Source organism: Haliotis rufescens, unplaced genomic scaffold, assembly GCF_023055435.1.
Source record: "Haliotis rufescens isolate VD_foot unplaced genomic scaffold, xgHalRufe1.0.p SCAF_62, whole genome shotgun sequence".
Taxonomy (NCBI): domain Eukaryota; kingdom Metazoa; phylum Mollusca; class Gastropoda; order Lepetellida; family Haliotidae; genus Haliotis; species Haliotis rufescens.
This window is the reverse complement of record NW_025964353.1, coordinates 1-14,451: the sequence shown is the minus strand read 5'-3', so window position 1 is coordinate 14,451 and position 14,451 is coordinate 1. Positions and strand designations below refer to the sequence as shown.

General features: G+C 40.8%; 1 protein-coding gene across 1 annotated transcript in view; it reads right to left on the bottom strand.

The window, feature by feature from the left end:
* Nucleotides 1-13,190, bottom strand: part of LOC124114027 (pyridoxal-dependent decarboxylase domain-containing protein 1-like) — a gene marked incomplete at its 5' end in the record, with an annotated part of 28,399 nt that extends 15,209 nt beyond the window's left edge. The window contains 8 exons of the mRNA XM_046474562.2: nt 6,409-6,505; nt 7,393-7,485; nt 9,326-9,444; nt 9,939-10,063; nt 11,098-11,210; nt 11,363-11,421; nt 12,179-12,284; nt 12,944-13,190. Of these exons, the coding sequence (XP_046330518.2) occupies nt 6,409-6,505; nt 7,393-7,485; nt 9,326-9,444; nt 9,939-10,063; nt 11,098-11,210; nt 11,363-11,421; nt 12,179-12,284; nt 12,944-13,190 (959 nt within the window). The remainder of the gene's footprint in view (nt 1-6,408; nt 6,506-7,392; nt 7,486-9,325; nt 9,445-9,938; nt 10,064-11,097; nt 11,211-11,362; nt 11,422-12,178; nt 12,285-12,943) is intronic.
* Nucleotides 13,191-14,451: the final 1,261 nt, after the last annotated feature.

Below are 14,451 nucleotides of genomic sequence, written 5' to 3'. Positions count from 1 at the left end.
ACTGACATACTCATTCTACTTTCACTGACATACTGTACTTTCACTGACATACTCACTGTACTTTCACTGACATATTCACTGTACTTTCACCGACATATTCACTGTACTTTCACGGACATACTCACTGTACTTTCACTTTCACTGACATATTCACTGTACTTTCACCGACATACTCACTGTACTTTCACTTTCACCGACATACTCACTGTACTTTCACTTTCACTGACATACTCACTGTACTTTCACTGACATATTCACTGTACTTTCACCGACATATTCACTGTACTTTCACGGACACTCACTGTACTTTCACTTTCACTGACATATTCACTGTACTTTCACCGACATACTCACTGTACTTTCACTTTCACCGACATACTCACTGTACTTTCACTTTCACTGACATACTCACTGTACTTTCACTGACATATTCACTGTACTTTCACCGACATACTCACTGTACTTTCACTGACATACTCATTGTACTTTCACCGACATACTCATTGTACTTTCACTGACATACTCATTGTACTTTCACCGACATACTCACTGTACTTTCACTGACATACTCATTGTACTTTCACCAACATACTCATTGTACTGTCACTTTCACTGTCAAGGAAGAAATCACTGGAACTTTATACATTCAACATATCTGATTCCTAAGGCTCATTTGTTTTTCATCTCAGCTCTTGACATAAAATAAACAAAATGCAATCTGAAAATACATAGGGCATTCTCAACATGGTTGTTAGCTAAAAATAGACTCTACACATAATTTGATAAACATAACACAAGATAGTTATGTCAGGAACAAGTTTATATGAGCATTGCCACATGTGACATTTCTTAAACCCATGTGAGTTGGCAATCGATAAACTGTATTAACAAAACCGTGAAGCTGTAGTTGTCCCTTTAAAAGTGTAAACAATGCTGTTTTCCTTACTGATCTCAACAAGGTTACTGGTGACTGCAATACAGCCTGCCAGCGACGCTACCCTATATTCACAGAAAGTGATGCAGACTCTAGGGCCGAAGGGGTAGACATGGTGCCAATGAGGCCCTAGGGAGCAACACAACTACTGTTACATGTTGTTAGCGTATCCAGACTCCCCGGCCAGGATTTCAGTACATCAACACCCTGAGATGTACAGTGTCTAAACAGATTTGTCTGGGACTAATGTCAGTCTGGTTTAGACAGCAGTTCATAGTAGGCAGTTTTAAGGGAAAATTGTGTACATTAGTCAATCAATATGTTAACTTGCATAAAAGTATATGCAAGTCAATGAATAGCACGTAACCTCCCACACAAAAATAACTATGATCTTATTCATTTATTGATCATGGCGATAGTTAAAAAGTAATAATGGTGACCTGAATAATAGTGGATGAGTGGATGAGTGGGTGAGTGGGTGAGTGAGTGAGTGAGTGAGTGAGTGAGTGAGTGAGTGAGTGAGTGAGTGAGTGAGTTGTGTTTAACGTAGCTCTGTTTTCCAGTTATGTCACGGCGTGTCAGCTTAATGTTTGAGGAAAGCCCGAAGTGATGCAGGTCTCAGATGTTTACAACTTTGGTGAAACCCACGAGCACAGGTATGGTGCTGACAAACCTAGAGACATAATCGGGGTGAACCTACAGTCATAGGTTTCTGGCGAGCCCAAGGGATGCAACTCTGCACAGCAAATCGCACCGCCTTAGACGACTGGGCCACCTGTGCCCCATATGACAAATAGAACAATCAGGTTCATGTGTGAACACATCAAAGTACTCACTAACAGGGACAAGGCTAGGTTTATGCCATTTAAGTGCACATTTCAGAATTATTATTCCTTTTCAAACTTCTGCAAATGTACTATAGAGAATGAAAACAGCTGTTTCACTTTAACCTTTCTAAAAGAAAAGAAACATTGCAAATCAGAACTTTAATTTGAAACGCTGAACTTGTTTAAATTTGCAATTAAAATATACAAACTGTTTGATTGGCATTCTAGAAGTTGGCAAATAAGTACATCTTTATGGATAACAACTTCTGGTTTATTGCATATAGCGACGTTTCTATGTAGATTCTTACATCAATCTGGAGTGACGACAACCAAGTGATGAGAGGTATACAGGCATGAAATGTTGTGATAAGCAGCAGATAAACACAGACAACATGCATCAAGCAAGTCAGCGAGCCTGACCACCCGATCCCGTCAGTCACCTCTAACGACAATCATAACAAGAACTACAAAATCTCCTTTGGCTAATTACAGAAAATAATTGATATTCCAAAAGAAACGTCACAGTCTTTGCAAAGATGAAGGTTTGAGAAGAAAGTACCTGCATTATTGTTTAACAAACCTTAAAAAAACTGAAAGAATTAATAAAGGTAATACTTCATGGCACCAATACAGCAGTTTACCGGGCACAGCACTAAATGACACAGGCTGCAGACTATGGCTCTCATCTGATCGCACTGCCTCTCCGACTCTTAAAGTTAGTTGTGATGGGGCTATAGTAGGTTATCCCCAATTCTATCCTTAGCCCTTGGTTCCACATTCCGATAAAACGTCCCTTTACAATCCTTAGCCTAAGTTGTAATTAGGGTTAGGGGTGGCTATCTCACATCATTCAACGAATTAATCCAAAGTAATTTGAGGGAAATACATACAATGTTTATGAAGTTTCGAGTTTTGTGGAGAAGAAAGGCTACAGCACCAAGGTAAACAAACAAGCGCTGATCACCTGGTAAACAAGCATCAATTATCAATGATAGCGCCTGAAATCCTGAGGTAAAGTGTTGGCTAATTAGAGTAACTCATTAGCCAAACTCCAAGCTTCAACCTGGCAATGTGAGTTTCATTCTCCCAACAGAGCTAATTGAAATCCGAATAAGTGCACCTGGTAAAGAGCATTACTCCCTATCTAGCCAATTTACAAAATAAAGATCTTCAAATTGTTCATTTCATACAGCAAGACCAATTATTTACATGCATATAAATTCTTATTTTGAAGTTTTAGTGATTTCTGGTGATGTGATTGGTTAACTTGAGGCTCACATGATCTGTTCATTTTGAAACACACTAAGAAAAGAGACGTTTACAAAGTATAAACTTCACCTTTTGACATTAACATGATTTTGGACTGAAACTGGAACGCAAGTCACAAGCTCCAGCATTTACATGATTTGAACTTGCACAGTTCAAAGCGTTCATTCTCCACTAAACCAACACAGTATGAAAACCATTTCTTAAGTATATGACCACAATGGGGTGGTATGATTTTGATCTGGAGCATGACGAACTGCTCCTATGGGTTGCAAGGGCATGGTGTGCAGAGTTGCGTCCCTTGGGCACACCAGAAACCTGTGATTGTGGGTTCGACTCCCTGTTGGCCCTGATTTTGTTTCTAGGTTTGTAAGCACCATACGTGTGCTTGTGGGTTTCACCAAAGTTGTAAACGTCAGAGACCTGCATCACTTTGGGCTTTCCTCCCACATTAACCTGACACGCCGTGATATAACTGGAATACTGTTCAAAGCAGCATTAAACCCAACTCACTCACTCACTCACTCCAAGGGTATGCCATGCTACCATCAAACATCAAGTTTACATGTGACTTTCTGTTGCATTTGCTTCAACACTATTCAATAATTTATAATTTTCATAAAAATAATTCATGCCAAAGTTATCTATTATCAACTAGACCACTGACCCGGTAGCACATGAACATCTTATGTTAATATGCATAATAGGTATCACTGACAAAGTGGTTAGCAATGGTTATAGAAGAAGTATAGATCAGTTTTACAGACGAAACAGTTTTATCACTGGTGAAAGAAATGATACATGACATTCTCAATTAAACCCATTTAAGCATATACTGTGACCAGGGAACCTATCTGCCCAGTGCTTGGGATTTATTCCTTGGATCTTTTTCGGTGCTAATTATCTAGCTGGGTTCCGTTCGTCCATTGTCATTTCCCTGCTATTACCTATCAGTGTTAATTACCCCCGGCCTCCAGTTTGCTCATTGTATTAGCAATCGGTGCTAAGTTAAGTGTAGGCTTCCCTTTGTCCATTGCTAATCACCTATCAGCACAAATCATCTGTTGGCTCCCCTTGTCAATTTTCCACCTTTGTTATCTAAATACTTTTGTTGTCCTTACAGGAACATATATATGATCTCTGCCTCATAGCATTTACTCACCTGATGAAGAAGTAAGTATATACTCCGAAACGTTGTGTGCATCATGATAAAGACGTTGACATCCATAAATTCTCTTTCTTATGTCTATCACTTCTAAATGGCTTAAATGGATCTTAATTTTGTGCACCCATCCAAGATGTGATATTCAACTCTCATCAACAGTTGGTAGTTGTGAACAGTCTGCCAAGTATGTGTGACTTTATTGCTCAGCGTCACACTAAATAATATTCCAGGGGGTTACTTCCATATCGCCTACGCTTAAATACGCCTACAGGTTTTATGTAGGCCATTTATCAGACCATAACATGTGACTATCAGACCATAACATGTGACTATCAGACCATAACTGGTGACTATCAGACCACAACTTGTGACTATCAGACCATAACTTGTGACTATCAGACCACAACTTGTGACTATCAGACCACAACTTGTGACTATCAGACCATAACTTGTGACTATCAGACCATAACATGTGACTATCAGACCATAACATGTGACTATCAGACCATAACATGTGACTATCAGACCATAACTTGTGACTATCAGACCATAACATGTGACTATCAGACCATAACTTGTGACTATCAGACCATAACATGTGACTATCAGACCATAACTTGTGACTATCAGACCATAACGTGTGACTATCAGACCATAACTTGTGACTATCAGACCATAACGTGTGACTATCAGACCATAACTTGTGACTATCAGACCATAACGTGTGACTATCAGACCATAACTTGTGACTATCAGACCATAACATGTGACTATCAGACCATAACATGTGACTATCAGACCATAACTTGTGACTATCAGACCATAACTTGTGACTATCAGACCATAACATGTGACTATCAGACCATAACATGTGACTATCAGACCATAACTTGTGACTATCAGACCATAACATCTGACTATCAGACCATAACATGTGACTATCAGACCATAACTTGTGACTATCAGACCATAACTTGTGACTATCAGACCATAACGTGTGACTATCAGACCATAACTTGTGACTATCAGACCATAACTTGTGACTATCAGACCATAACGTGACTATCAGACCATAACTTGTGACTATCAGACCATAACATGTGACTATCAGACCATAACATGTGACTATCAGACCATAACATGTGACTATCAGACCATAACGTGTGACTATCAGACCATAACGTGTGACTATCAGACCATAACTTGTGACTATCGGACCATAACATCTGACTATCAGACCATAACATCTGACTATCAGACCATAACTTGTGACTATCAGACCATAACTTGTGACTATCAGACCATGACTTGTGACTATCAGACCACAACTTGTGACTATCAGACCATAACATGTGACTATCAGACCATAACTTGTTGTTATAAGACTGTAGGCAAAGTGGAGTGTAGGCGATATGGTACCAATCCCTTCCAAGTGGCCTGAATATAATCAAGTCTGGACCACACAATCCAGTGACTGATATTATGAAGAATTATCCATGCTGTTGACGAGCAATCAGTCAAGTCACTGAGCCTGATGACCCGATCCATTAAATAGCTCCTTATGACGAGCATCGGTTGCTGGGGACGAATTGTAACACGGCTTCCCCATGGGGGTGTGCTAGGCGGCACAGTGCTACATGAATCACACATAAAGAGGGCTACTGAGTGCAAGGTACGAGTCTTCCAGCATTAGTGAGTGACATGGGTTTAACGCCGCTTTTAACAGTATTCCAGTTATATCACGTTGGTCAGCTTAATGTGGGAGGTAAGCCCGAGGTGATGCAGGTCTCAGAAGTTAACCACTTCAGTGAAACCCACGAGCACGGGTATGTTCGCATAATCGGGGCGAACTTGGATTCGAACCAACAATCATAGGCTTCTGGCGTGCCCAAGGGAAACAACTCAGCACAGCCAATCGCGGCACCTTTGACGACTGGGCCACCCGTGCCTACCCTCTTCCAGCATTAGAAATTGGCACTAGTCCTAGAGTCCTTGCCAACCTGTCCAATAGTTAAGGTATCCTAAGGACTATTAGAACTTTGCCATTTTAAGGGTTTTGCTATATGGTATCATTATAAGGACTAGTGGGCTAAAACTGTTAGTTTCTCTCGCTGTCTTCCCATGTGGAATCAGTCTTACCCAGGAAAGACAACCGGGAGATGTCCCTAAGAGTCAACTCAAACAAGCTAGCATAACACATGGATAGCAAGTCTTACCTGATGACAGGTTAAATGTTCTTCCTTTTGCTATTTCTTTAGGAGGGGAGAACCAGTTGACGAGTGAAGACACCAGTGGGACTTGTCTCAACACACCCTGAAGCAGTCACAAGTAATGACAGTCAACGCTTCCATTTGTTTGTTTGTTTGTTGTTTAACGCCACACTCAGCAATATTCAAGCTATATGACGGCGGTCCGTAAATATTTGGGTCTGGACCAGACAATCCAGTGATTGATATCATGAGCATCGATCCACGCAATTGTGAGACGATGACATGCATCAACTAAGTCAGCGAGCTAAAATAAGATGACAGATAAAAAAATATTCAGACATTTCTGAACGTTGGGTTTAAGTGTAGCACTCATATTTCCATTTCCATGTAATACCTATCAATTAGTTTTTTCAAAACAGAAAATTTGTAAACCAATAGCAATTCAAGTTGACTGAAACATTATATTACGGAAAATACCATGTGGTACTTCACATGAAAAATTAAGATAAAACAGTCAAAATATTATTTTGTATTGAATTTCTCTGCACTGGATTTCTCTGCACCATATATCTATCTCTATGTCCTTCCTTCTTGCTGGAGTTTTACAGGCAAGTACTCTGCAGTATCAATAAATATTTGACATAGGCATGGATAGACCAGTTTATGAGTGGGTTTGTTGTAAAACACAGAACTCAGCAATATTTCAGCTATATAACTGTGGTCTGCAAAATAATTGAGTCTTGACCAGAAAATCTAGTGATTAATATTATGAGCAACGATCAGTGCCATCAGGGTTACAGAGACTGACAGACCCATACATCAAGTTGCCTAATACGACTAGCATAGGTTGCTGGGGATCAAGTCTAACCCGAGGTCCCCACAAGGCAGACCTGTTTATGGTAGGATTACAAGTTTCAGATCTTTTTATGATATCCATTTGTCTAGTACAAAGCCTCTACTGCATGGAGTCCCATGTTCTGCTGTACCAACCTCTTGTATGAGCTTCTCCTCCGTCTCCTTCTGCAGCTCCTTGTTGGCCTCCTCAATACCCTTCATGATCATCTCCGACATGGACTCCAGGAACTGGTGACAGAGAACCAGGTGAGAACATGGACAGAGAACATGAACAAAGAACATGAACAGAGAGGATGGACAGAGAAGATGGACAAAGAACATGAACAGAGAACACAGAGAACACAGACAGAGAAGATGGACAGGGAAGATGCACAGAGAACATTGAGAACAAGGACAGAAAACATGTACAGAGAACATGAACAAAGAACATGGACAGAGAACATAGAGAATAGGACAGAAAACATGGACAGAGAACATAGACAGAGAACCAGGTGAGAACATGGACAGAGAACATGGCCACAGAACATGAGCAAAGAACATGAACAGTGAACATGATCAGAGAACATGGACAGAGAACATTGACACAGAACATGAACAGTGAACATGGACAGAGAACATGGACAGAGAACATGGACAGAGAACATGGACAAAGAAACGACAGTGAAGATGGACAGAGAACATTGACACAGAACATGAACAGTGAACATGGACAGAGAACATGAACAAAGAACATGGACAAAGAACATGAGCAAAGAAACGACAGTGAACATGGACAGAGAACATGGACAAAGAACATGAACAGAGTACATGGACAGAGAACATGGACAAAGAACATGAACAGAGTACATGGACAGAAAACATGGACAGAGAACACAAACAGAGAACATGGACAGAGAACATGGACAGAGTACATGGACAAAGAACATGAACAGAATACATGGACAGAGAACACAAACAGAGAACACAGACAGAGAAGATGGACAGAAAAGATGGACAGAGAACATAGTGAACAAGGACAGAAAACAAGTACAGAGAACATGAGCAAAGAACATGAACAGAGAACATGAATAAAGAACATGGACAGAGAACACAGAGAACATTGACAGAGAACATGAACAGAGAACATGGACAGAGAACATAGCCAGGGAACAAAAAAACCCAAACATATTAAGTCACATGGGCTTGTAAATACACATTAGTTACTGATTCTAAATATAAATTTTACCTTTAATATGTCCCACAGTTACTATTAATAATGAATAAATACATAGAAATAATATCTTAAATAAAATAAATTTAAAAATTAAAAAAAATATATCATGCAATGGCATATTTCCTTATACCTTTTCAATGGCATCACATTTTTTCATGTACTATGTGAGAGTCTGTTTAATAAAATTATTTCTAACATTACACACTTGAAATTTTCAAATATATACAAATATGATATACGGATGGTGAAACATAAGGGATCATTACAAATAAAGCAAAATTACCATGTTTGTTTCTGTGTAAATTATGTTATTGATTTCATTTATCAGGGGTAACTTATGCACTGACTTCATGCTGGCTCATTACAAATATGCTACTTTAGCAAATAATCCTCAAATAAGGCTTAAAAAAATATAAGAATTGGTTCTCAGGCAATGGCTTTTGAGAATATAGTGGGGGCGGGCAGGGTTGTTTTTGGTGTTTTTTTTAGTTGTTCAACCTAGGACGTAACCAAATTTTGTTTACAAATAATATCTGCGAAATTATGTTGTTCTTAATTATTGTAGCATTTCACTGCCGGGGTCATGTGTTCGAGTCGGGAATATTTAAAGATTTTTTTTCTCTTAAAATGGAAAGAAAAACGAAACTTGCGGCAGACTTTATGATAATGCAGGCGGTGCCGAATGTCCCGTTGAGAGGATACAATTGTTTCTAGTGTAGAGAATACTTCAGCTTAACGTGTGTACTGATGATGTTACTGCAAGTACACAATTACACTTCTCTATCCACCAAAAACAGCATAGCTCTCTCAAAGCACATGGTGTTACAACCTCAAAAATAAGAAAGAGTTGTCTACCTTAGATGACTCTTCCACCTCCTTGCCTGTGGTGAAGACGAGGGAGACCAGCTCCTCGATGTCAGTGCTTTCTGTGATGAGCCCAAACCTCACACACACTGAGTCGTCATCTGTGTGGCCTGTGACGGACAAGTCATCGTTACAACAACAAACTTTCCTGACACAGCAGGGAGTTACCTAGTCCTGATCAGAGGCCAATATTAGACCCACGTCTGCAGCAAATGTCAGTAAAAACTCCCAAAGTGATGTTAAAAATTGGCAAATTCATGTTAATATATATTACTAATAACTTAGTTTAAAATATTGAATTGAATGCAATGTAAAAATACCTCTGAATTTACAAAAATGCCAAAATGCCAAAATGCCAAAATGCCAATATTTCAATTTTGAACAAAATAACACTTGTGTTTTTGCTTGCCAGGGGCACTTAATCTACAATCCAGAATAAGGGCTGAAATTTATTTTATACTTGAAATGTATTTTCTCCTTTCAACTACACTATTTATATCTCCGCAAGGAGACAAAATCAGCACTAACACAGAGTTCTGTCATGGAAGATACATGCTTTGATAAGCAGAGCTTTACATATACTGATATAGGAGTCGACATTTACCTGTAGAGAATGCCGTGTCCATAGCCTTGAGTTTATGGACCAGTTCACTGTTGAGATTGTTGACCTCATTCTTTCCATTGTCGGGCAGGTCAGCCATCTTGTTGAGCCACATCTCCGGGATGTACCTGAAAACAAGTAACTTTCAAGGTCACTTTCACAAATCAGTTACAAAACACAGTTAAGGCTTAGGTTCCAAAATTCCTAATAAGGCTGTGTGGAATTGATAGTCTTCTACTAAAATGGCTGTGTGGAATTAACAGTCTTCTCCTAATAAGGCATGTGGAATTGATACTCTTCTCCTAATAAGGCTGTGTGGAATTGACAGTCTTCTCCTAATAAGGCTGTGTGGAACTGACAGTCTTCTCCTAATAAGGCTGTGTGGAATTGACAGTCTTCTCCTAATAAGGCTGTGTGGAATTGATAGTCTTCTACTAAAATGGCTGTGTGGAATTAACAGTCTTCTCTTAATAAGGCATGTGGAATTGATACTCTTCTCCTAATAAGGCTGTGTGGAATTGACAGTCTTCTCCTAATAAGGCTGTGTGGAACTGACAGTCTTCTCCTAATAAGGCTGTGTGGAACTGACAGTCTTCTCCTAACAAGGCTGTGTGGAATTGACAGTCTTCTCCTAATAAGGCTGTGTGGAACTGACAGTCTTCTCCTAATAAGGCTGTGTGGAATTGACAGTCTTCTCCTAATAAGGCTGTGTGGAATTGACAGTCTTCTCCTAATAAGGCTGTGTGGAACTGACAGTCTTCTCCTAATAAGGCTGTGTGGAATTGACAGTCTTCTCCTAATAAGGCTGTGTGGAATTGACAGTCTTCTCCTAATAAGGCTGTGTGGAACTGACAGTCTTCTGCTAATAAGGCTGTGTGGAATTGACAGTCTTCTCCTAATAAGGCTGTGTGGAACTGACAGTCTTCTCCTAATAAGGCTGTGTGGAATTGATAGTCTTCTCCTAATAAGGCTGTGTGGAATTGATAGTCTTCTCCTAATAAGGCTCAATAATACTCAATGAGGACTACTATCAATGGACTTTTATTTCTCCTTAGCATAATTTAATAGTCTTGGGCCAGCAGACTAGATTGAATTTGAAAGCTAGATGATGATATTCGACCATGCAGTCCAATGAGGGTTCAACCCTCGGCAGCAGACATACCTGACAGCCCCGAGACCGGCCCAGTTATCTATGTCCACCAGAGCCAGATTGCTGTGAGACGACACTATAGATCGGAACCTCTTCCGCTGAAGACAAGTGGCATCTAACACGGACTGAAACAGGGAGTACACAGGGATGAGGATTTGGGAAAAAAGGTAGGTTTTTAAGACCAAACATAGTTATGGCAGTCTCAAAAGATTTAAGTTTCAAGGAATATGATTTAATGACACAGAATCCCATGGTAGTAAACACACAATAAACTTACCAGATTTTCCCTCATACAAATTACAAACTTCTTCACATCCTCCTCTGATGTGCCTCGCCCTGGAAGACAAATCAATTCACATACAAATAAGTAAACTTATTACATCAATACAAATAAATTACATATTACTTAAGTTAGGTTGGGTTTAACGTCGCATCCAAGATTATTGCACTTATATAGCGACGTGCATGTACGTGTATTTGTTTGTGTGGCTGCTTGTACTAGTCCGGACTGATGCCGATTTATAGTGCTAGCTCACTGAGATACCATGCCGCAGTTTAACATGAATTCCCCACTCAGACACAGTATACTGACTCCGAGCCGACCAGTCCTTGTTTTAGCCCCTTAATGCCGAGCGCCAGACAGAGTAACAACAAGTACCATCTTTTAACTTTTTTTGGTATGACGCGGCCGGGGATCGAACCCCGGACCTTCCGCTCTCCGGGCTGACGCTCTACCACTAGACCACGGAGACGGTCTCGTATTACTTAAAGGCTTCTCAAAATAATATAACAATATTTTAATCTGTTATCAATTAAAACACACATCTTCTGTTTTGAAGCATAATCATCAATATTTCAGACATTTCCTCGGGGATGTGGGGTAACCCAGGTGTTCAAGCACTGAAGCCAGGTCGGAGTCCCCACAAAGGCACATGTCAGGTGTCCCCTGTCATGATATGCCCTGAGTACTGCCAAAATCAGCATGAAATATGTCTGTACAAAGTCACTCATTCATTCCACTTATATAGGGAACATAATTGCCTATTTTACATCATAAAGCCATTGGCCAGGCTACTGACAGTAGGAAGCCCACCTTGTGCTGTCTCTAGAGGAGCGTATCGTATACACACGCCCTCTCTGTCCACCTCCACGGCCTGCACTGGAACATTCGGGCAGTTGGTCTGCAGGGTCTCAGCAAGCTGGGGAAATACAGTAAACAATCCCATTCAAAATGCATTCACAAGCCCTATAAACCAGCAGGGGTGTAATATTGGTCTGGTTATTACACCCCCTATGATATGGACATCTGTGTGTTGGCTCTATTGCACATGGAAATTTCCTTAAATCATTCATCAAACAAATTATTAACGATCCCTTAGGTGGTCTGCCTGGACCAAAGCTGCAGGCCGAGGTCCGGTCAGACTGCTGAAGGGGCCGGGTCCAAGGGTCCTTTTTTTCCGCATATTGACCTCATCAAGAGTAATCATTTGTATGGTTATACAGAAATTCACTTTATGAAGCTTTTATACCATCCTCTGTTTGATTTCAGTAACTTAGCTGCAAACCGTAATATTTTAGTACCAGACACCATCTTGTTTTGTAGCAGACGAGTAAATATTCATCACGTGACAGATCAATACTGATCATGGGATGAGTCTGTGTCACTGTCAGTCACATGATTTGAGGGTCTATGACCTAAGAATAAAGGTAAAATACAATAAACTAAGCTCAAAACAACATATTATATATCCTTCAAGACACACACTGCAAGTCCCTTGCTAAAGGCTCAGAGCTTACAGAAGTCGTCACCCTCGACTGACATTCCATCACTGGTTGGTTACTGCTGCTGGTGACCTACCCATGTGTTGAGAGCATCGTAGTACACTGCCTCCTGATCCTCTTCCTGCTTCTCCTCTCCACTCACAGCGTAGGGGGCCACAACCACTCCTGGAGACACACAGACATGTATATCAATCTCACACAAGAGTAGGTCACCACAACACACATGTATATCAATCTCACACAAGTGTAGGGGCCACAACCACTCCTGGAGACACACAGACATGTATATCAATCTCACACAAGTGTAGGGGCCACAACCACTCCTGGAGACACACACACATGTATATCAATCTCACACAAGAGTAGGGGGCCACAACACACATCTATATCAATCTCACACAAGATAAGGGGCCACAACCACTCCTGGAGACACACAGACATGTATATCAATCTCACACAAGTGTAGGGGGCAACAACCACTCCTGGAGACACACAGACATCTATATCAATCTCACACAAGAGTAGGGGCCACAACCACTCCTGGAGACACACATACATGTACATGTATATCAATCTCACACAAGTGTAGGGGGCCACAACCACTCCTGGAGACACACATACATGTATATCAATCTCACACAAGTGTAGGGGGCCACAACCACTCCTGGAGACACACAGACATGTATATCAATCTCACACAAGTGTAGGGGGCCACAACCACTCCTGGAGACACACACACATGTATATCAATCTCACACAAGTGTAGGGGGCCACAACCACTCCTGGAGACACACACACATGTATATCAATCTCACACAAGAGTTGGGGCCACAACACACATGGATATCAATCTCACACAAGACTAGGGGCCACAACACACATGGATATCAATCTCACACAAGACTAGGGGCCACAACACACATGGATATCAATCTCACACAAGACTAGGGGCCACAACACACATGGATATCAATCTCACACAAGACTAGGGGCCACAACACACATGGATATCAATCTCACACAAGACTAGGGGTCACAACACACATGGATATCAATCTCACACAAGACTAGGGGTCACAACACACATGGATATCAATCTCACACAAGACTAGGGGTCACAACACACATGGATATCAATCTCACACAAGACTAAGGGCCACAACACACATGGATATCAATCTCACACAAGACTAGGGGCCACAACACACATGGATATCAATCTCCCACAAGACTAGGGGCCACAACACACATGGATATCAATCTCACACAAGACTAGGGGCCACAACACACATGGATATCAATCTCCCACAAGACTAGGGGCCACAACACACATGGATATCAATCTCACACAAGACTAGGAGCCACAACACACATGGATATCAATCTCACACAAGACTAGGGGCCACAACACACATGGATATCAATCTCACACAAGACTAGGGGTCACAACACACATGGATATCAATCTCACACAAGACTAGGGGTCACAACACACATGGATATCAATCTCACACAAGACTAGGAGCCACAACACACATGGATATCAATCTCACACAAGACTAGGGGCCACAACACACATGGATA